At 49.2% G+C, this 24619-nt stretch overlaps 1 protein-coding gene across 2 annotated transcripts in view; it reads left to right on the forward strand.

The window, feature by feature from the left end:
* The window catches only part of COL24A1 (collagen type XXIV alpha 1 chain), a 310883-nt gene that overhangs the window by 278577 nt on the left and 7687 nt on the right, over nucleotides 1-24619 (forward strand). The window contains exons 52-57 of one of the 2 annotated variants that reach the window (XM_073544400.1): nucleotides 12339-12392; nucleotides 13735-13770; nucleotides 14704-14739; nucleotides 14867-14893; nucleotides 16107-16172; nucleotides 23553-23721. In XM_073544400.1, the coding sequence (XP_073400501.1) occupies nucleotides 12339-12392; nucleotides 13735-13770; nucleotides 14704-14739; nucleotides 14867-14893; nucleotides 16107-16172; nucleotides 23553-23721 (388 nt within the window). The remainder of the gene's footprint in view (nucleotides 1-12338; nucleotides 12393-13734; nucleotides 13771-14703; nucleotides 14740-14866; nucleotides 14894-16106; nucleotides 16173-23552; nucleotides 23722-24619) is intronic. The other variant, XR_012220101.1, reaches the window with a different exon arrangement.

Raw genomic sequence — 24619 nt, forward strand, 5'->3', positions numbered from 1 at the left:
GTCCTGGAGAGTACAAAACTGCAAGACCTGTGGTTGCATCAGGTCACATGACTGTGATGTCACCGAAGGTCCTTAACTCCATCCGGACATCTACAGTATACAAACACGTCATGGTCAGGAAGTTCTTTCTGACTGCAAAAAAAAAAGTATTCCTGAATTGCTGGTTTTTGTTCATTCTGCCTCCCAAAACTCGAAGTAGAAAGCATTCAAAAAATGTCATGTGGCCGCAAATGGTACAAATAAAAATGTCAACTCGCCCCGCAAAAAAACAAGCCCTCACATAACTCTGTGGGCCAAAATATGGAAAAGTTAGAGCTCTCAAAATATGGAGATGCAAAATCTAGTTTTTGCAAAAAAAGGTGTCTTTTAGTGCGTGACAGAAGCCAAACATAAAAACGCAATATAAATCTGGTATCGCTGGAATCGCACCGACCCGAAGAATGAAGTCGCTTAATCACTTATACCGCACAAGAAATGGCGTAAAAAATAAATGAAACCAATTCTTCATCTGCTGTTGATTTGTTCATTCTGTCTCCCAAAGATTGCAGTAAGGCTCGGCTCACATTTATCCTGTGTTCTGAACTGAGCGCCTGCATCGGGGTTTCCGTGTAAATCTCTGAAATGCGTAATTCAGACGGAACTCCCGGCTGAAGATTCCCTATGATGAGTCAGATGGAGACTCTGTGGGTGCAGTCTGACCTGTGATCCGGCGGTGTCCGTTTTTTTAGGTGTGCATAAAAGTGCTGTCGTCCACAGCTTTGTGCACTTCTGAAAAGAAGGACACATGGAGCCCAGAGTAACTCTGCTGCCTCATTATAGTGAATAGCTCCTTTGGGGGTTTCAACTGAATCACATCATTCGAAGATTTAGATGGAAACCCCAATGTAAGTGCTCATATATGGGGTAACAGGAGAAATTTCACAACAAAGTTTGGGGTCCAATTTCTCCTGTTACACTTGTGAAAGTGAAAAAAAAATTGGGGCCAAAACAACATTTTTTGTGGGAAAAAATAGGTATTAGACCTACCGGTAATGATGTTTCCAGGAGTCCATCCTGACAGCACCATGGAGGACGTCCTCCTCCTCCTTACAGGGACAGGAAGCACACGAGAGGTTAAAGGTCACGTCCCACCTCCTCTCCCTCAGTGATTTAACAAGTACCGCAAGGTGGATGATGCTAGTAACAGTTTAATGAAACAATCATATTACAGCATATGACATATCAAAATACAACATAGCATAACATAACAGGGAGGGAAGTACCCGTGCTGTCAGGATGGACTCCTGGAAACATCATTACCGGTAGGTCTAATACCTATTTTCCAGGACGTCCACCTGACAGCACCATGGAGAGTACCAAAGCACCTCCTCAGGGTGGGATTACCGCCTGGAGAACTTTTCTTCCGAATGCGGTCTGCTGACCAGCCAACACGTCAAGCTTGTAGTGCTTGCAGAATGTATTCAGATTGGCCCAGGTTGCTGCTCTACAGATTTGGTCAACCGAGGCCCCCGCCCGTTCGGCCCATGAGGCTGATACCGCCCTCGTAGAGTGGGCTTTTATGGACCCTGGCGGGCTAACGCCTTCGGCTTGGTAGGCGTCAGAGATTACTGAGGTAATCCAGCGCGCGATAGACGCCTTAGAGGCCTTCTTCCCCTTATTTTTACCCCCAAAAAGGATGAACAAGTTTGGGTCAATGCGCCAGCTATTGGTGGCTTCTAGATAGTCTAGCACCGCGCGCCTCACATCCAGCGAGTGAAGACGCTGTTCTTTTTTATTACGGGGATTGTCGCAGAACGATGGTAACACTACCTCCTGGTTTAGATTCTTTGAGGAGACTACCTTCGGGGTAAATGCCGGGTCTAACCTTAGGATTATACTATCCCCTCTTATCTGTAGATATGGGTCCTTAGTGGACAGGGCCTGGATCTCCCCTATCCTTTTGGCCGTGGTAATGGCTACTAGGAAGGCCGTTCTACGGGTGAGGGCAGTGATGGTTATTTTCTCCCCTAGAGCATAGTGGTCTGTACAGAGGGACCTGAGTACCAGACCCAGATCCCACGGCGGGGTGAGCTGCCTAATCGTGGGACGCAGGCGCTGCGTGGCCTTTATAAATCTTATTACCCAGGGATGAGCAGCTAGCTGGTAATCGAAGAAGGCGCTTAAGGCTGAAACCTGGACTTTTAGCGTGCTAGGCTTAAGGCCTTTATTAAAACCTGCCTGCAAAAAACTTAGTATGCTAGGGAGGTCAGGGGTGCCTGCCACGAGATCGGACCTGCCACCCTCCAGACAGAATCTTTTCCATATCTTCCTATAGATTGCGGATGTCACCGGTTTCCTACTGGCCAGTAGGGTGGATATGACCTGGTCCGACAATCCCTTTGTCTTCAGGATGTCCCTCTCAGGATCCAGGCCGATAGATGAAGTCTTGCTGGGTTTGGATGGTAGATCGGGCCCTGGTGGATGATGTCCTTCCACAGGGGTAGCTCGACCGGATTTCCGACTGCCATGGCTCCTAGAAGGGGAAACTAGCTTCTCTTCGGCCAGTATGGAGCGATCAACATCACTCGTGCGTGGTCCTCGCGTATTTTCCTGAGCACTGCCGGTATAAGGGCCAGTGGCGGGAATGCGTAGGAGAGGGATTCTCCCCAGGTCTGACTCAGGGCATCCACGCCTTCTGGGTGGTCCGTCGGATTCAGGGAATAGAATCTGGGGACCTTCGAATTCTTTCGGCTTGCAAAGAGATCTATACTGGGGGTCCCCCAACGCTGACAAAGATGGTTGAAGATCTCTTCGTTCAGTTCCCATTCTGTCGGGCGAATCCGTTGTCTGCTCAAGTAGTCTGCTACTTCGTTCTGGGAACCCTCTAGGTGTACTGCGGTCACTGATCGGACTGTTCTTTCTGCCCAAGCGAATATTTTTCCTGCTAGGTCCTGTAGTGGTTGATGTCTGGGCCATCCCTGGTGCTTCAGGAATGCCACTGTCGTCATATTGTCGGATAGTATACGGACATGACGATTCTCTAGTATCGACTGGTTCCGCCGTAGCGCTTCCCAGACCGCGTAGAGTTCTCTGAAATTGGAGGATCTGGTCTTGATGTCTACTGGCCATCTCCCCTGGAAGATTTTCCCTTCTATGTGGGCTCCCCAACCCCACACACTGGCGTCCGTGGTGACTACCACGTATGGAGAGGCTGTCCAAAATACGCCCACCTGAAGGTTTCTGGACCGTGTCCACCACTGAAGGGACTCTCTTACTCGTTCTGGCAGCCTTAGGGGTCTGTCTAGCGACGCCTGACTTCTGTCCCACGTCGCAAGGATCTCTTTCTGCAGTGATCTTGAGTGGAATTGGGCCCATCGGACGCACTGGATGCAGGCCGTCATGAGGCCCAGGACCTCCATTGCCTCTCTTATGGAGCACTGACGTCTCAACAGGTCTCTGGTTTTGGTCTGAATAGTCCTCTGCTTCTGTTCGGGTAGCCAGGATATTCTGTCGGTTGAGTCTAGGAGGACCCCGAGAAATATTTTCCTGTTTTCTGGCCTGATGTTCGACTTCTCCCAATTGATCACCCATCCAAGGAACTCCATTACCGTAGTTGCTCGGTTTCTGTCGCGAACGAGCGCTTCCCTGGATCTTGCCACCAGTAGGAAGTCGTCTAAATAGGGTATGATCACGATACCCTGATCTCTCAGGTAGGCCACTACTTCTCCCACCAGCTTTGTAAAGATTCTGGGAGCTGAGGCCAACCCGAATGGAAGACACTGGAATTGGAAGTGGCAGGTCCGGGTTGGTAAACTGACCGCAAACCTTAGCAGTCTCTGGGATGAGGGATGGATAGGGACCTGGTAGTAGGCCTTCTTTAGGTCTAGGGTGCACATGACGGCGTCCCGATCTATCAGGAGGGTTGCGGATCGGACCAATTCCATCCGGAATCTCTTGTACTTGACCCAGGCATTTAGTGGTTTCAGGTTTATGATGGTACGGGCCTCGCCAGATGGTTTTGTGATCGAGAACAGGGACGAATAGTACCCTTTCCCTCTTTCTGACGGGGGAACTGGTACTATGACCTTTGATTTTACCATGTCCTGTAGATCCGTCCACATTGCGGAGTCCTCCAGGACGACAGTGGGGGTAATATATCTTTCGGGGGGAGGTGAATAAAGCTCTATATAGTAGCCCTCCGCGATGGTTCTGAGGACCCACTGATTGTGGGTGACTCGGGACCAGTTTGCTGCGAAGTGGCGAAGTCTCCCCCCAATACCTATGGCGTCATTGCCTCCTCGATCTAGAGGTTGATGTGAATGGAGGACCTCTGTCCCTCCCGGTCTGGCTGAAGGAGCCCTTATAGGAGCCTCTACTGGACCTTGCCCGACCCCTGAACTCGGTCTGCCTCCTAGAAAAGGAGCCTCTCCGAAAGGACTGGGGTTGTCTGGGTTTTTCCTCCGGGAATCCCTTCTTTTTATCGGACACCAGCTCTAGAATGTTATCTAGGGCTGGCCCGAATACCCTCAGGCCCGAGAAGGGGATGGCGCATAGCTTAGTTTTTGAAGCGTTGTCCCCCGACCAGGATTTGAGCCAGACTGCTCTTCGGGCCGCGTTGGAGAGGGAGCTGTTTCTGGCTGCAAATCTTACCGATTCGGCCGACGTATCTGATAGGAACGCCGTAGCCGATTTCATGAGCGGAAGGGATGCTAGGATGTCTGATCTAGGGGTCTTGTTGGTTAGGTGTTCTTCCAACTGCCCCATCCACAAAAACATAGACCTAGCCACCGAGGTGGCTGCTATGTTGGCCCTAATAAGAGCCGCCGACGTCTCCCATGCTCTTTTTAATAAGACGTCTAACTTTCTATCCAACGGGTCTCGAAGACCTGATGAGTCCTCGAATGGGATAGCCGTCTTTTTGGTAACTTTAGCGACTGGGACATCTATTTTAGGAATTTCTTCCCATGCCCGGGTTTCCTCAGGATCAAAAGGCAGTCTGCTTCTAAAGTCTCGGGAGAGTGTCAGTCGACGCTCTGCCTCCTTCCACTCCTCCTGGACCATCGTTTTGATGTGTTCACTTACAGGGAACACTACCTGTCTACGGGCCACCAGTCCTCCGAACATTAAGTCCTGCCTGGACTGTGGTTTAGGGACCTCCTCTATCTGCATAGTATTTCTGACTGCTTGGACCAACTCGTCCGTGTCCTCCAGTCTGAATAGGTATTTCCTGCTCTGATCTTGTCTATCCCCCCGGATCTCGCCTTCTTCTTCCTGATCCGAATCCCGGAATTCGGACTCCTCACTAGGGCTTTCTTCCGACTCTGGGTCCGCTTCCCACCTTGGACGTTTGCGACTCGGCCCTGGGCAGGGGGACTGACGCCGTGCGAGGCTGGATGTAGAGGCCCGAACTTCCTCCCTTATCAGCGATCTCATTTCGGCTAGGAGGGATGGCTGTTCCTCGCCTACGACCCTTGAGGTACAGGATCCGCATAGGGTCTTGTTATATGTGTCTGGCAGCTTTACCCTGCATACTGGGCATCTGACCGATTTGGAGGTGGCCTTTGCCGGGTCCTTCGCCCCCGAGGGGGATTCTGTCGGGGCTCCCTTCTCCTAATAATACAGAAGGGGCACCTACTCAGATCTGGGTTGGGGTAATGGGTGGGAGAGGGTGGTCTGCGTTATGCGCACTTACCCCTCCGCCTGCTGGAGCGACCCCTTCCATCCTGGCGCGGTCCGCAGGGCGCTATGGACCTCCGAAACGTGCTCCCTGGATCTCCAGAAGCGCGCTCTGTGCCTTAGGAGCGCGCGCTGTGGACCCCGGAGGCGAGCGCTGTGTGGCTTCAGTGGCGAGCGCTGTGGCTTCCGTAGCGAGCGCTGTCTGGCTTCTGTAGCGAGCGCTGTCTGGCCTCAGCAGCGAGCGCTATGTGGCTTCAGAAGCGCGCGCTGGGATTCAAAGGCCGGTGTCTGACGTCACCGGATGTGACGCGCGGCCTCTCGCGCTAGGCCGCCTCCTCCACTTCCTGCTCTGCGCGTGACTATGGCGGCCTCCTCCGGCCAGCCGCCGTGGGGAGCCAACCCCCATCCATATGCGGCGGACTGCCACTCCGGCCTCTTCGCCTGCTATGGCGGACTGCGGAGGCCTCATTCCTGCCTCCCAGCGCCGGCTGCGCCAGTCGTCCGTCGGTGCCCGCCCGGCCAGCCGCCTGCGGGGAGCCGACCATCACCTGCCGTGGCGGTGAGTTTTTGGAGCCGAGAGCCTCTCATAGGGAGGAACGGCTCCCTCCAGGAGCGTCGTCCTGCTCCTGGCCTTTGGGGCAGAGGGACTCCCCACTGGAGAGTTTCGGCCCCGGGACCTCTTGACAGGGGAAGGCTTGGACTAGCCGTACGATCCCCTGAGCCCCTCCGGTAAGCTTCTCGTGTGTCCCTCCGTGCAGGGACAGGAAAAACACTGAGGGAGAGGAGGTGGGACGTGACCTTTAACCTCTCGTGTGCTTCCTGTCCCTGTAAGGAGGAGGAGGACGTCCTCCATGGTGCTGTCAGGTGGACGTCCTGGAAATATATTTTTCTCATTTTCACAGATCAATGTTGTAGAATTCTGTGAAGCACCTATGGGTGCTCACCACACATCTAAATTCCTTTGGAGGTCTAGTTTTCAAAATGGGATCACTTGTGGGGGGTTTCCACTGTTTAGGCACTGTTTCCACTTGTGGGGGGTTTCCACTGTTTAGGCACTGTTTCCACTTGCCTAAACAGTTGCCTAAATTTTACCACTTCAATTAAGTACAATATGTCACGAAAAAAAACAGACTCAGAATTGGTGGGATCCGTTGAAGCGTTCCATAGTTATTGCCTCATAAAGTGACAGTGGTCAGAATGATAAAATTTGGCCTCGTCATGAAGGTGAAAACTGGCCCAGGGGATGAAGGGATTAAGCAGTCTCAGTATCAGAAATTAGATTGATATTATCAATCTAATTTTTACTGTAGAAGCTGGGGACCCCTGAGGACTGGGGGTCCTGGGCAAATGCCCAGTTTGATCCCCCTAACGCCGGCCCGGTCTGCTGCATTATTCCATCCAGTAAAGAAGGTATATAATGTGCACGACAGATACTGATGGATACCACAGTGATATCTATCAGAGGTATAGGGTAGGGGAAAGGCTTGATGGCTTACTGAAGGCTCCCATCGCTGCCATTTTTGGTCCCTTTTTGAAGCACAGGCTGTGGCTAGGCTTCACACCACATCACTATTTCTGGTATACAGTGCAGTATAATAGTGATCGAATCACTTAAAAAAAAAAGATAAAAAGTAATTTGCAAAAGTTTTTAAAGCACCACTCCAGCATTTTTTCATTTCAGAGCTGCATTGATGATAGTAATGTTAAGTTCCCCAAACCTAGACTTATACCTACCAGCCACCGTCTTCACCTCTCCCTGTCACCGCCCTGGTCCCACGCCGCCATCTTGTGACTGCAGATTCTGACTGACAGGGAGTCAGAGGTAACAGTCACAAGTGCCGAGTGTAAGTCCATGAGAACCTTGTTATGGCTCTCATAGACGTACATTGCGTTGTGGCGTCAGGTTCGCTAAGCAAACACTGGAGCGATCCGGAAGGTCATAACCTGGAGACCGACCAGAGCGGCGCCGGTAACAGGTGACGATGGTGACTGGTACGTATAACACTAGTGCCAAGGAACTTAGATTAGTGGCAGCACTCCAGCTCTGCAATTAAAAAATAAACGCAGTAGCGGTGCTTTAAAAGTATTTTAAAAAAAGATTAACCCTAAAATTTCACATCGCTCCCAGTTTCTCAAATCAACAATAAGTAATTGAAAAGTACGTGTATTTTGCATTTTCTTCTCCAGAAAAGTACTAAAATATAAAACATTATTTAACCCATACGATAAAAGCCTTATAGAAAAAGAAAAAAGAAAAAAAGACCGCCATCTTTGGTCACCGTACTTCCCTGAAAAAAATGTAATAAGTGATCGAAGCGTCATATATAACCCAAAATGGTACCAATAAAAAAAAATCAGCTTGCCAGGTGAAAAATAAGGCTTTACAGTTTCATCAACGGAAAAATAAAAAAGTTACAGGGTTCAGAAAAGACCATACAGGTTTGGTAGCTCTGTAATTGTACGGAGGTCTTTTTTTGCTACACAATGAACAACATAAAAGGAAATAAAAAAAAAAAAAAATATGGCGGAATTGAGTTTTTTTTCCCCATTTCACCCAACATGGATTTTTTTCAACACATTATATGGTAAAATGACTGTCCTCAATAAAAACTATAACATCCTGAAAAAGAAAAAAAACAAGTCCTAATATGGCTATGGGGACGGAAACTAAAGATAAAAAAAAAAGTTATGGCTCTGGGTCAGGGGTGGATTAAGGGTAGCCAGGGCCCGGGGCAGTTCAGACTCTGTGGGCCCCCCTCGTCACGTGACGGGGGTCATGAATCGTAGAGCCACACTCTACATAGAGAATAATGGGGCCTCCAGCACCGACCTCCACCCGCAGAGCCACACTCCACATAGAGAATAATGGGGCCTCCAGCACCGACCTCCACCTGCAGAGCCCCACTCCACATAGAGAATAATGGAGCCTCCAGCTCTGACCTCCACCCACAGAGCCACAATCCACATAGAGAATAATGGAGCCTCCAGCACCGACCTCCACCCGCAGAGCCGCACTCCACATAGAGAATAATGGAGCCTCCAGCACTGACCTCCACCCGCAGAGCCGCACTCCACATAGAGAATAATGGAGCCTCCAGCACCGACCTCCACCCGCAGAGCCACACTCCACATAGAGAATAATGGAGCCTCCAGGACCTACCTCCACCCGCAGAGCCCCACTCCACAGAGAATAATGGAGCCTCCAGCACCGACCTCCACCCGCAGAGCCGCACTCCACATAGAGAATAATGGAGCCTCCAGCTCTGACCTCCACCCACAGAGCCACACTCCACATAGAGAATAATGGAGCCTCCAGGACCTACCTCCACCCGCAGAGCCCCACTCCACAGAGAATAATGGAGCCTCCAGCACCGACCTCCACCCGCAGAGCCACACTCCACATAGAGAATAATGGAGCCTCCAGCACCGACCTCCACCCGCAGAGCCGCACTCCACATAGGTGCTGGAGGCTCCATTATTCTCTATGTGGAGTGCGGCTCTGCGGGTGGAGGTCGGTGCTGGAGGCTCCATTATTCTCTATGTGGAGTGCGGCTCTGCGGGTGGAGGTCGGTGCTGGAGGCTCCATTATTCTCTATGTGGAGTGCGGGTGGAGGTAGAGAATAATGGAGCCTCCAGCACCGACCTCCACCCGCAGAGCCGCACTCCACATAGGTGCTGGAGGCTCCATTATTCTCTATGTGGAGTGCGGCTCTGCGGGTGGAGGTCGGTGCTGGAGGCTCCATTATTCTCTACCTCCACCCGCACTCCACATAGAGAATAATGGAGCCTCCAGCACCGACCTCCACCCGCAGAGCCGCACTCCACATAGAGAATAATGGAGCCTCCAGCACCTACCTCCACCTGCAGAGCCGCACTCCACATAGATAATAATGGGGCCTCCAGCACCTACCTCCACCCGCAGAGCCGCACTCCACATAGAGAATAATGGGGCCTCCAGCACCGACCTCCACCCGCACTCCACATAGAGAATAATGGAGCCTCCAGGACCTACCTCCACCCGCAGAGCCCCACTCCACAGAGAATAATGGAGCCTCCAGCACCGACCTCCACCCGCAGAGCCACACTCCACATAGAGAATAATGGAGCCTCCAGCACCGACCTCCACCCGCAGAGCCACACTCCACATAGAGAATAAAGGGGCCTCCAGCACCGACCTCCACCCGCAGAGCCGCACTCCACATAGAGAATAATGGAGCCTCCAGCACCGACCTCCACCCGCAGAGCCGCACTCCACATAGAGAATAATGGAGCCTCCAGCACCGACCTCCACCCGCAGAGCCCCACTCCACAGAGAATAATGGAGCCTCCAGCACCGACCTCCACCCGCACTCCACATAGAGAATAATGGAGCCTCCAGCACCGACCTCCACCCGCAGAGCCGCACTCCACATAGAGAATAATGGAGCCTCCAGCACCGACCTCCACCCGCAGAGCCACAATCCACATAGAGAATAATGGAGCCTCCAGCACCGACCTCCACCCGCAGAGCCGCACTCCACATAGAGAATAATGGAGCCTCCAGCACTGACCTCCACCCGCAGAGCCGCACTCCACATAGAGAATAATGGAGCCTCCAACACCGACCTCCACCCGCAGAGCCGCACTCCACATAGAGAATAATGGGGCCTCCAGCACCTACCTCCACCCGCAGAGCCGCACTCCACATATAGAGTAATGGGGCCTCCAGCACCGACCTCCACCCGCACTCCACATAGAGAATAATGGAGCCTCCAGGACCTACCTCCACCCACAGAGCCACACTCCACATAGAGAATAATGGAGCCTCCAGCACCGACCTCCACCCGCAGAGCCGCACTCCACATAGAGAATAATGGAGCCTCCAGCACCGACCTCCACCCGCAGAGCCCCACTCCACAGAGAATAATGGAGCCTCCAGCACCGACCTCCACCCGCAGAGCCACACTCCACATAGAGAATAATGGGGCCTCCAGCACCGACCTCCACCCGCAGAGCCGCACTCCACATAGAGAATAATGGAGCCTCCAGCACCGACCTCCACCCGCAGAGCCGCACTCCACATAGAGAATAATGGAGCCTCCAGCACCGACCTCCACCTGCAGAGCCCCACTCCACAGAGAATAATGGAGCCTCCAGCACCTACCTCCACCCGCACTCCACATAGAGAATGGGGCCTCCAGCACCGACCTCCACCCGCAGAGCCACACTCCACATAGAGAATAATGGAGCCTCCAGCACCGACCTCCACCCGCACTCCACATAGAGAATGGGGCCTCCAGCACCGACCTCCACCCGCAGAGCCACACTCCACATAGAGAATAATGGGGCCTCCAGCACCGACCTCCACCCGCAGAGCCCCACTCCACATAGAGAATAATGGGGCCTCCAGCACCGACCTCCACCCGCAGAGCCACACTCCACATAGAGAATAATGGGGCCTCCAGCACCTACCTCCACCCGCAGAGCCCCACTCCACATAGAGAATAATGGAGCCTCCAGCACCGACCTCCACATAGAGAATAATGGGGCCTCCAGCACCGACCTCCACCTGCAGAGCCGCACTCTACATAGAGAATAATGGAGCCTCCAGCACCGACCTCCACATAGAGAATAATGGGGCCTCCAGCACCGACCTCCACCCGCAGAGCCACACTCCACATAGAGAATAATGGGGCCTCCAGCACCGACCTCCACCCGCAGAGCCGCACTCCACATAGAGAATAATGGAGCCTCCAGCACCGACCTCCACCCGCACTCCACATAGAGAATAATGGGGCCTCCAGCACCGACCTCCACATAGAGAATAATGGGGCCTCCAGCACCGACCTCCACCCGCACTCCACATAGAGAATAATGGAGCCTCCAGCACCGACCTCCACCCGCAGAGCCGCACTCCACATAGAGAATAATGGAGCCTCCAGCACCGACCTCCACCCGCACTCCACATAGAGAATAATGGGGCCTCCAGCACCGACCTCCACATAGAGAATAATGGGGCCTCCAGCACCGACCTCCACCCGCACTCCACATAGAGAATAATGGGGCCTCCAGCACCGACCTCCACCCGCAGAGCCGCACTCCACATACATGGCTGCTCTCAGTGCTCAGTGCTGTGCGCACAGGACCTGTGATGAGGTCACAGGAGGGGAGGAGACAGGGGTCACATGATCGGGGGCCCTGACACCTTACCTCCTGTGATCTCATCACAAGCCTTTGCACGCTACCAGCAGCATCAGCGTTCACGCTACTTGTAGATGCTGCTGGTAGCAGAGCACATAATGCCGCCCCCACGGTCACTCACTTTTAGGCGGGGAGAAGATGGAGTGCCATTGCAGCAGCCAGCAGGAATGTGGTGGGGGCCCCCTTAGAAGCTCTTGTGGTGGGGGCCCCGGGGCTGAAGCCCCGCCTGCCCTGCCTGTAATCCGGCCCTGCGCGGTGGCGGATTATAATGGGGCAATTTACTGGCTTGGGGGCTGTGGGCCCCTTAACCCCACTGGGCCCGGGGCAACTGCCCAAATTGACCTCATTATAATCCGCCACTGCTCTGGGTGGAAAGGGAGGCAATAATGAAAGTGTGAAACTGAAAATTGGCGCTGTCATAAAGGGGTTAATGTATGAAGTTGTGAAATGCTGAATGAACTGTATTTAGTTTTACTGACTGGTTTATATTTTCTTTTGTGAAGGGATACAGCGGTCCCGTAGGTCCTGGTGGAATAATAGGACCCACAGGCAATCTGGTGAGTAGAGATCAATGGTTCTGCAGGTTACACCCATCATACATTCAGGGAGAAATGAAAACTAGACTCTGGTCGGTCGCTGTTCATTCCCATTCGGTGTATTCTCAGCGTAATTTCTGCAACATATTAAAGTAGTTTCAATGTGGATGAGACTTCTAAGACCTTTAGGCCGGGATCACACATGCGAGGAATTCGGCCGAGTCTCGCATGTTAATACCCGGCACTGCCGCCGGCACTCAGGAGCGGAGTGTGTGGCTCCATGTATTTCTATGCGGCCGCACGCTCTGATCCGTTTGGTGGCGGCAGTGCCGGGTATTAACATGCGAGACTCCGCCGTATTTCTCGCATGTGTGATCCCAGCCTTAAGAGTTATTCCCGTCTCAGTCTATGGGCGAAGTCAGACAGCTGAATAAATCAAAGCGAGATCGGAACATAGTGCACGGAGTGGCCGGCGGCTCTCCCTACCCGAGCGTGACAGCTTCCTGTATTTGTATGCAGCTGTCACGCTCGGGTAGGGAGAGCTGCCGGCCAGTCCGAGCCTTGCGGCCTGATTTTGATCACAGTTATACCGCTGTTAGGGATGAGTGAATAGCTTTGGATAAGATCTTATCCGAATAGCTATAGCGCTTCCCGAATAGCTTCATCGGGAACCGGATACCTGGAGCGCTCCCGATAATCAGCTATCCGGCTTCACAGCTGCATGTGTCGCGGCTGTGTGATAGGCACAATACATGCATGGAAAGCCTGTTTGGTTTTTTTTCAACCTTTTTTGGGTGGAAATTATTTTCTCAATTTTTTAAAATCACTTAAGCATTGAATAAATCCTTTCATTTTTTTTGAGGCAAAGAAAAAACTTCCAAAATACTCGGAAAAACACCCAGACATCTTCCGAGCGTTTTCGTAGCCTTCCCATTCACTTGTATTGTAAAGTAAGGAGCGGCTTCATAGTGGACAACGCCTGAAGAATGGTCCAGTCTCTACTTTTAACCGCTTGGCGTTTTTGCAAACCTCGAAATGGTTAAAAAATGCTCAAAGGCCTGAACATGTGAAAAACAAATAGGTTTTCAAAAGTAATTAATAGGTAGAATTTTCTGAGCACTTTTTCAGATGTTTTTAAATGCAGACTTGCTAAAAATAAAAAGCCTGAAAAAACTACAATGTGAGCATAGCCTATAGCCGTGCAGCCGTCCTAGGGGAGCTTCTACGCATATGCCACCAATGTGCACGGTCTTGCCACGCGATACCTGCATAGTAATGCACTAGTGATGACCATAACTAAGGAGATAACTTTGCGTATGTATCAAAAAATTCTTAGCCGTATTGATCATTTTTTAATTTTTAGGGAAATCGGGGTGACAAAGGATCAAAAGGCGAAATGGTAAGAAAATGCTGTGATGATACTGTACATATCAGGTCTGCCCGAGAATGGGCGGCTGATCCAAGAGCATCTGTCACCTGACAGACCTCCCTATTATCTATACGATACCCCAAATAATGGGGGGCACTGATTCTACCTGCAATGGTTAAACAGACCCCCAAATATTCTGCTCAGGGGTACAAATGATTTCAGATGCTTATAAGGGCTCCTTATACCTGCTCATATAAAGGAGAGCTTCCCTTTAACTAAGGATAATAATTACTAATGTTACAAGCAGCCCCCAAACTGAAGCAATACATGGTGGGCTCCTGATGTAAGAGAAGAAGAGAAGCTTTGCCTTGGGAAAACAGTGATCTCAACATCCATTATATATTAACCAATTATGGGCACCTTTTTTAAAGTGGATCTGACACAAACTTTTACAATAGAAATTATAAAAAAGAGCTTAACCTGCTGAGACTCATGGATATACTTTGAAAATCAATGTCAGTATGACTTTTTATTTCTGATATTAACATGAGTATTGTGTGAGAGAATACATGAGACCAAGTGTATTCAGTCTCCGTATACCCAGCCTGACTCTCAGCTGCAGCTTGTTCTGAGCAGTGTGAGATCTCAGCAGGGAGGAGGAACACTGAGGAGCTGTCAATCAGGCCAGGTGGGTGGAGATTGAGCTTCATTTTCATAAAGACTCATATCTATGGTCCTTCTGACATGGACTTTCAAAATCATTATCAAGCCTTAGATATATGTGTAATAACATGGAGACTTTTAATGTAAAATCAGGTAACAGTCGCTTTAAAGGTCCATGTCTCATGTGAGTTTTACAATAACGTGTTCATATTGATCACATTTTACATTTGCTTCGACCTTATGCATAGATATATTTTTAAAAATCTTGCCATTTAATAATGAATATGGTTCAATTTTTAGGGACCTCAAGGACCCCCAGGAAACCCAGGTCCACCTGTAAGTATGATATAAAGCAGAATATGCATTGAGCACAATTATCTACACAAGACGTATTGGTCCTTGTTGTAGAAAAGTTTAAAATGTTACATCATTGTACACTCAGGATATTAAATGTTTATTTTAGGGTCCACGGGGTGCGCCAGGGCCAACGGTAAGTATAAAAGACCTATAAAGATTTTCACACTTAAATGATGACAAATATATATATAGAATTCAGTACATCATAATGGAGCTGTTGATGGATCTTTTTTATCTAATGGGATTCAAACAAAACTTAGGACTTGTCTTCATCCGATTCTTCCATAATTGGTGGATAGAATTAAAATGTAATTTGTGTACGGGAAGCATAACAGAGGATGATTGGACATATTGGATGTCTATATGCCCAATCCTTTGTTAAGGCTCATGCACATGACTGAATTTTACGTACAAGTGTTATATGTGGTTTTCACGGATAGCACTCGTACCTATAATAGTCTATGGGGCTGTGCACATGTCCGATTTGTTCTCCTTGGACTGAGAGTTGATTCACAATCGGCAATACAAGTCTTTGGGTCTGTGAAAAAAAAATCAGGCTGCACTCGGATGACATCTGAGTGAGGTCCGATTTTCATGGATTGACAGAACAGAGATGGTGGAGAAACATTTTTTTTGCTCTACGTTCGAGAAAAACTGATGTCAGTCCGATCAGAAAAATTGGAGCGTTTTTATTAGGTGTGGAGGCATTGGTGGTGTGAACCTACCCTTACACTGGGAGCCACTTCCAGTCCTCTTTCAATTGTAATAGTTTATGGGGAGGTTGGAGGATCCATCTCTGGTGTAAGGCCAGATTTAATTTCTTATAATTCACTTTAAAAGGGATCTCCATTATTAAGCAAGTGTAAGAAAAAATATCTTCCAAACGGGCACCACTCCTCTGTGGGAGGCATCAGATGACCAATGTAGCCAATTAAAGGCCTCTGATTTGCCGCAGCCTTCTCTTTCCATCTGGAAAGGAAATGTAAAGGATGCATGTGATCAGCGGCAGCTGATTGGCTGCAGTGGTCATGTGACGTTCCCCTTTGCTGCCGGACATTGATGCTGGGGTAACCAGAGAGCAATCGGCGGTGGCCTATCAGAATAGGAAGAAATGCAAAACTGATACAAGCTTATCATCCGTTATCTAATCTATTTAGATCAGTTGTAAAGCAAAAAAAAGTTCCAAAAAAGTATAAGCAGCAATAACCACGAGGGCAATGTCTGACATCTGAAGCCACATAAGAGTAGATTCCAGCAGATGCATGGTCGACAGAGAGGCCGCAGGTCTGTGCTCTGCATGTTCACTGGTTCTGTTTTTGATTAACTTTTTCCATTTCATTACGTAGAAAGTGATGGACATGAACTCAGCCATCCAGGCTCTGATGGAGTCACATGCAGCTTTGAAGATGGAGGTACAAAGCAATCATTTTCATATTGCACAAACTCAAAATGCATTCACTATCACACAGAGGAGGCAGCGACTGTGGGAAGAGGGGGTGAAAGGGGAAGCTGATGTATATTTGAAGGACCCCTTCATGCTATCATGGATGTAAAATGAAACTTTGAAATATATTTACTATTTTAATTTCTTCATGGTCCCTGACTTTATGGGCCTGCAGAGGCTAACAACCACACACTACTGTGCATGTAACATTACCACGATGTGTAATGCCTGGCTACATGATATTACTATGAAAGTCAGCAGGTTTTTGCTATTTAATCTGAAAACAGCACAGTAAGGGGAAGAGACCCTGATTCCAGCGATGTGTCACTTACTAGGCTGTGTTTCAGTACAATTAATATTTTATCACCTGGAGATTATCATTGCTGGACTAGGTTGAATACCAGGTAGTGCAGCTAATCTGTGTAACCCTACCGCCCACCAATTGGCAGCTTGCTGACAGCCTACACAGGAAACTGCCAATCAGGGGTGTAGGTGGGATTATACACAGCTCAGCATTCAACGCACTGCTAGAGCTATAACAGGGATTGTATCAAAAGTGCACCAATCAGTCCAGTAAGTGACACATCACTGGAATCAGGCTCTCTGTTCCTACATTATGATGCCTTTTTATTCTGTAGCAAAAACCTGCTGACATATTCCTTTTAAATCTTTTAAATCAAAAGAAAGGACCAGCAGCAAAAGACAAAGAGGAAATTCTTAAAGGGTTTTTCCACCACTCAGGCAACCCCTTCTGAATCCCCATGTTTCCCCCCAGTAAAACAAAATAACATTTAGACTCACCGCCAGCGCCATTCCGGCACTACTGAGTTCCCAGGGCTCAGGTAACATTGAAATGTCAAGTGATCCCTGTGGCCAATCAGGGGGGACTTCATTCACTCTCCTATCCTATGGATGCAATTAATTTGTTAAAAGGCGGGGTTAGTGAAGCCAACGCTGATTGGCTGCAGGAATCACGTGATATAACAATGTTATGTGAGCCCCGGGAGAGCCAGTGCTGACATTGCTGGAATAGTGCTGACACCAGAGGCGAGCGTAATTGTTATTGTTTTGCTGGTGGGGGGAAACATAGGGGTTTAGAAGGGGTTGTCTAAGTAGTAGACAACTGGTTGAGTGACAGTGCGCTCCTGGTTGAGTGACAGTTTGGAGGAGTGACTCTGTTGCACTGCTGACCTGAGCTGTGCGCTCTCTGGTGCTGCTAGTAGAGAAAACTTTGCCTCTGTTGCATTGGAGAAGCGCAGGGACTCTGAAGGTGGCCAGATCTAGGAATTCTGCCAGCTTCAGAGCAGCGCTTACAAGCTCTTTAGGAAGGCATTTGTAAGTGCTGCACTCTTTGCTTAGGAGACCAGCTACCACTGATAGTGTCATGATCCCAGTGCAGGTTTTTGAGCTGCACGTCAGGGGTTAATGTCTGGAGCTCAGTGCAGGTTTTTACCTGCACACCTGGGGTTAATGATTGTGGCCTCTCTATGGTTCTGGGAGAGCTTCTTAAACCCATGGGAAGCTCCAATCCCTGCCAGTTATACTTTTGCCTTTGGCCGAGTGTGCTGACCACTGTGTGCCTGTTCGCTTTTATAGCTTGTTTTTATGGTTCTGACCCGGTTCTGTTCTCCGTTGTGAGTTTGCCTGTTGATTCTGTACTTCGCTGTCCTCCCTGTGTATGACGCATTGCCTGTGATCTGACTACTCTCTGCTCGCCCCTCTTGTACCTTGCAGCTATCTCTGTGTATGACTTAATGGCTACGTCCTGACTATCCTCCCTGTCTATGCCCCTTGGTAACTTTGTCTCGCAGTTACCCTGCTAGGAGTTCTCGTGCAGCTCCTAGCTCTCTGGAGTTTAGGCCACGCCCTCAGCAGTCACATGCTTCAGGTCCTGCTGTTCTGACGTATGCACCTACTCTACTGCTGCCCGCTCCACAGGTATCTTTGAGCACAGTTCGCTTTTCTCAGGACACTTGCACTGGCTCAGCGAGCAAGTGCAGTGCGGTGTTCCTGACATTATAACTGACCGTGAACTTTTTTTTTTTTCTCTCCTCACTTCTGCAGCATGGACCCAATGCATGCCTTATCTGAGCAGGTGAAATGCTTGACTCAGTCACTGCAGAAGCTAAGTTTGGAACACCAAGCTCTGGCCCAGTCCCAGCGGCAGGTTGCGGACTCGGTTCAGGGGGTGCTTTCCGCAAGCTTTCAGCAGGTGGGGAATAGAGATCTCATTTTAGTCCCACCCGAATCTCCGGTTAAATCGCAAGATACGTTTTCTGGTTACAAAGATGAATTCAGAGCATTTAAGGAGGGCTGTAAGCTCTTTTTCTCTTGAGACCCCGCTCCTCTGGGGATGAGAAACAGAGGGTGGGGGTGGTTATGTCCCTGCTTAGGGGGTCCCCACAAGCCTGGGCATTTTCGCTTTCCTCTTCTGCCCCTGAGAGAATGTCTGTGGATGTGTTTTTTGAAGCCTTAAGGCTTATTTATGATTAGCCTGATAGAGTGCGTTTTTGTTGAGGACAAGTTGATGAGTGTCTGTCAGGGGGAGCTCTCGGCTGAGTGGTTCTGTACTGAATTCATACGTATGGCAGCCGAGATTTCTTGGAGTGATGCCGCCCTTCGGGGGCTGTTCCATAGAGGCCTGTGTGAACGTCTGAAGGATGTCCTGGCACTCCATCCTCCATCTGCCTCCCTGGAGGATGCCATGACACAAGCGGTTCGCATGGATCGCAAACTGCGGGCTAGAGGCGTTATGCAACTGGAAACACCATCATTCTCCAGTGGAGATGAGACTCTGACTCTTCCTGTGGCTATGGAGGTGAGCGCTGTCACCTGTGAGGAAAAGGAAAGAAGACGCCGCTGGGAGAAGCAGTTGTGCTTCTATTGTGGGGAATCTGGACACTGGAAGAAGGACTGCCCCTCCTGTCCGTCATCCTCCAAGATAGCGGGAAACGACTAGGTCTGGGTAGTAGTCGAGGAGGCTACCCAGACCTTCAGGTACAATTTTCCTCACGTGCAAAAATGGTGCTGCAGGTGGAACTGGAACTTGGTAATGGTCCGGTTCAAACTACTGCTTTTGTTGACTGTGGTTCTGCCGTGAACCTGATTGATACCAAAATTATGACTCTTAATAAGATAGGGACAGTCAGGCTTCAGGATCCTGTTAATCTTGTGGCAATTGACTCGTCCCCTCTTACCCAGGATGGTATCTGTTGCAGGTCTGAACTTTTTTCTCTAAAAGTGGGTTCCACTCATGTGGAAAAACTAAGTTGTCTTGTGCTAGACAACTTGCCTGCAGGACTGGTACTGGGGATGCCTTGGCTTCAACGCCATAATCCTACCATTGATTGGGTTACAGGGGAGATCACTCAATGGGGATGCAAGGATAAATGTGGTAACCTGGGACATCTTGATAACGCTGTTAAATCCGTATCTGTGTCGTCTGTCGGTCTGGAAGGTATTCCGGAGTACCTGAAGGATTTCGGAGACGTTTTTCCGAAAGTGAGGCTGAGGCGCTGCCCCCAAATAGACCCTATGATTGTGTTATTGATTTAGTACCCGGAGCCAAGTTACCTAAGGCTCGATAGTTCAATTTGTCCGGGCCTGAGCGCCAAGCCATGAAGGAGTACATAGCTGAGAGTCTCCGCAAAGGGCATATCAGGCCTTCTGTGTCACCTATGGCAGCAGGATTCTTCTTTGTGAAGAAAGATGGTGGTTTGCGGCCGTGCCTCGACTTTCGGGAACTGAACAAGATAACGGTTAGGAACACTTACCCGCTTCCCCTCATCCCAGACTTATGTAACCAGTTAGCTGGGGCCCAATGGTTCTCCAAGTTAGATCTCCGGGGGGCCTACAATCTGATAAGGGTTCGGGAAGGGGACGAGTGGAAAACTGCGTTCCTCACATCAGAAGGACTCTTTGAAAACCTGGTAATGCCGTTTGGGTTAACTAATGCACCCGCTATTTTCCAGAATTTCATCAATGTTGTGTTTTCTGACCTGATAGGCCGTTTTGTTATTATTTATTTGGATGACATTTTGGTGTATTCCCCGGACAGCCAATCCCACTTGCAACATCTACAGACAGTTCTCCAGAGACTCAGGGAGAACCAATTGTTCGCTAAATTGGAAAAATGTTCAATTTTTGTACAGGAACTGTCTTTTTTGGGGTTGATTGTGTCCTGTGAGGGGTTTCGTATGGATCCTAAGAAGGTGCTGGCGATCGCTGACTGGGTTCAGCCTTGAGATCTCAAGGGGCTCCAGCGCTTCTTAGGATTTGCAAACTATTATCTATTAAAGGTTTCTCACAAGTGATTAAACCACTCACAGATCTTACCGAGAAGGGCGCTGATGTAAAAAATTGGTCTGTACTCGCTAAGGAGTCCTTCTCAGCTATTAAGAAATGTTTCATGTCCGCCCCGGTGTTGGTACAAGCAGACCCGTCCAAACCATTCATTGTGAAGGTGGATGCTTCTGAAGTGGGGGTGGCGGCTGTGCTGTCCCAGGGTCCGGCCACCCTTACCAATCTCAAACCCTGTGCCTTCTTCTCCAAGAAGTTCTCTTCAGCCGAGAGAAACTATGACGTAGGCAATAGAGAACTTCTTGCGGTCAAGATGGCATTTGAGGACTGGAGGCACTTTCTGGAAGGGGCAGCTCACCCTATCACGGTTGTCACAGATCACAAAAATTTGGCATACCTTGAATCTGCTAAGAGGCTTACTCCGAGACAAGCCCGTTGGTCACTTTTTTTTTCACGATTTCAATTCTCCATTACTTTTCGACCGGGGTCCAAAAATGTTAAAGCGGATGCCCTGTCCAGAAGTTTTGACCCGGTGTCTTCCCCCGAGCAGCCATCCTCCATTCTTCCCCCAGGGGTGGTAGTGGCGGGGGTCTCATCTGAGTTGGAACAAGAAATTCTAAGGGCTCTGGCCCTAGCTCCGGCAACCAGGCCAGGGGATAAATTGTTTGTTCCAGATTTATTGCGGCCTAGACTTCTGCAGGAGTTTCATGAGTCTAGGTTGCGTGCTCATCCAGGTATCACGGCCACTAGAGAGGCAGTAGCCAGGGGTTTTTGGTGGCCTTCACTAAGGTCCAATGTCAAGAAATTTGTTTATGCTTGTGATGTGTGCGCTCGTTCCAAAAGCTCGCATAACCGGCCGGCTGGGGAACTCATACCTTTACCGGTTCCTGATAGGCCATGGGCTCATCTTTCCATGGATTTTATTACCTGCCTTCCACCTTCCAGGGGCAATACCGTGATCTGGGTGGTGGTGGATAAGTTTTCTAAACAGCCCCATTTCATTCCCTTGGCAGTATTACCCTCAGCAGAAACATTGTCAAGGTTGTTTGTGCAGCATGTGGTCCGATTGCATGGGGTACCCCTGAATGTTGTGTCTGACAGAGGTGTGCAGTTTGTGGCCAAATTTTGGAGGGCATTCTGTATGAAATTGGGCATCTCACTCTCCTTCTCGTCGGCATATCACCCGGAGAGTAATGGTCAGACTGAACGCATCAATCAATCCCTGGAACAAATTCTCAGGTGTTTGACCTCCGCCAGACAGGAGGATTGGTGTGATGCGTTACCGTTGGCGGAATTCGCTTTTAAAAACCGGGTGAGTCAGTCCACCAACATGTCCCCATTCCTGATTAACTATGGGTTCAATCCGCATTTTGGGGAGTTTTCACGGGTGGATTCCGGTTGTCCAGGGGTAGAGGGGTCCGTTCAACGGTTCAAAAACCTCTGGGCTGAAGTCCAGTGTAATATCTCTCGGGCCCAGGGGAGGTACAAATATTTTGCTGACAAAAAGAGGTCCCCGGGAGACATGTTTCAGGTGGGAGAGAAGGTTTGGCTTTCCACACGTAACATCAATTTGAAGGTACCATCAGCTAAATTGGGACCAAAGTTCATTGGTCCGTACGAGATTATGGAGATAGTCAACCCAGTGGCATATAGGTTGCGTCTCCCCACCTCCTTAAAAATATCCAATGTGTTCCATAAATCTCTGTTGAAATCCGTAGGGTCTGTCAAAGAGGACTCCGAGCCTGTTGTTCCTCCAGTGCTGGTGGAGGGTCAATTGGAGTATGAGGTAGGACGTATTGTGGACTCTCGGCGGGTGCCCGGCTCTTTGCAGTACCTGGTCCACTGGAAGGGAGATGGACCGGAGGAACGCTCATGGGTCCCTGCTCGCTCTGTACATGCAGATCGACTGGTTCGGGCTTTCCATGCCAAGTACCCGGGGAAGCCTGGGGGTCCAGAGGCCCCCCGTTGAGAGGGGGGTACTGTCATGATCCCAGTGCAGGTTTTTGAGCTGCACGTCAGGGGTTAATGTCTGGAGCTCAGTGCAGGTTTTGACCTGCACACCTGGGGTTAATGATTGTGGCCTCTCTATGGCTCTGGGAGAGCTTCTTAAACCCCTGGGAAGCTCCAATCCCTGTCAGTTATACTTTTGCCTTTGGCCGAGTGTGGTGACCTCTGTGTGCCTGTCCCTGTTCGTTGTTATAGCTTGTTTTTTTTTTTGTTTGTTTTTTTTTAGTTTGCCTGTTGATTCTGTACTTCGCTACTATCCCTGTGTATGACTCATTGCCTGTGATCTGACTACTTTCTGCTCACGCCTCTTGTACCTTGCAGCTATCTCTGTGTATGACTCATTGGCTACTTCCTGACTATCCTTCCTGTCTATGCCCCTTGGTAACTTTGTCTCGCAGTTACCCTGCTAGGAGTTGTCGTGCAGCTCCTAGCTCTCTGGAGTTTAGGCCATGCCCCCAGCAGTCACGTGCTTCAGGTCCTGCTGTTCTGAAGTACGCACCTACTCGGCTGCTGCCCGCTCCACAGGTATCTTTGAGCACAGTTCGCTTTACTCAGGACAGGCGCACTGGCTCAGTGAGCAAGTGCAGTGCAGTGTTCCTGACAGACTGCAGCAGTGGTCATTAACCTAGGCAGCGAGCAGTAAACAATAACATTAGGAATCCCTATTATCTTCGTAAATAAAAGCATTATAGTGTGTGCCAAAGAAATGTGCTAAATTTTGTAAAAATCTTTTGCACACGCAGTACTGATAAATATTCACCAAAATGTCATGTATGTGACAGTTCACTCCTTTAATAGACACAAAAGGCTGTCTGCAACTATTCTAGTATTTGATGGTAATTCTTCTAATTTAAGACGTGATTGGTTAATGTGGCGGATTTTCTTAATGAAATATTCTTCCTTTTTTTTTTTTTCCTTGTTACTTATTAACCATTTGAACTAATGTTTTGCATGGACATAACTATCCCACATCTGATTATCTGTAACATTCACCGTAACTAATATGTGGAATACTCTGGCTACAACGTAACATTACTAACAGAGCTATCAAAATACTGAAGTAACAATACTAGACTTTAGCACGGAGATCTTTAAAACACTCCACTACCTGACGGATTTAATGCACAGTATAAAGAACCCTCCAGGAACCCGGGACAATCCAGCTCGCATTTGTCGAGACCTTCTGCACTGTGAACGGAAAGTATCAGACGGTAGGTGTATAGTGTGAGTGCGGGGGCAGAGGTTCCTTGCGTGCAGATGGTGCATTGGGTCCACGGAGTTAAAACTAGGTGTGGAACTACCATTGGTGCAACCAGGGCAGCCAAACAGGAGCCCAAGAGATATGGGGTCCATTTCCAACTTCAAAGCAGGTGGAATTGTGCATTATGATGAGCTTTTCGACTACAAAAATAGCATATACAGTCATGGACAAAAGTGTCAGCACATTTGAATTTGTTACAGAAAATGAAGTATTTCTCCCAGAAAATTATTGCAATTACACATGTTTTGTTAACCACATGTTTATTTCCTTTGTGTGAATTGGAACACAAAAAAAAATAGAGAAAAAAAGGCAAATTGGACATAATTTCACACAAAACCCCTAAGATGGGCCAAACAAAATTGTTGGTGCCTTTCCTAAATTGTGAGTAAACAACTTTGTGATGCTCCTTCAAACCTACCTGTAGCAAGTAACAGGTGTGGGCAATGGGAAAACCACACTTGAAACCAGATGGAAAGGTGAGACGTTGACTCAATCTTTGCATTGTGTGTCTGCGTGTGCCACACTAAAGCTAGAGAACAGAAAGAGAAGAGAACTGTCTGAGGACTTGAGAACCAAAATTGTTAAACAAGCTCAAGGTTACAAGTCCATCTCCAGAGATCTTGATGTTCATTTGTCCATAGTGGTCAGCATAATCAAGAGGTTTACAACCCATGGCACTGTAGCTACTCTCCCTGGATATGGAGGGCAGAGAAAAATTGATGAAAGGTTGCAAAACAGAATAGTCTGGATGGTGGATAAACAGCCACAATCAAAGTCCAAAGAAATTCAAGCTGTCCTGCAGGCTCAGGGTGCATTAACATTTGAATTAAATGAAATGCTATGGCAGG

Source organism: Dendrobates tinctorius, unplaced genomic scaffold (assembly GCF_039654945.1).
Source record: "Dendrobates tinctorius isolate UK_male_01 unplaced genomic scaffold, ASM3965494v1 ptg000138l, whole genome shotgun sequence".
NCBI lineage: Eukaryota > Metazoa > Chordata > Amphibia > Anura > Dendrobatidae > Dendrobates > Dendrobates tinctorius.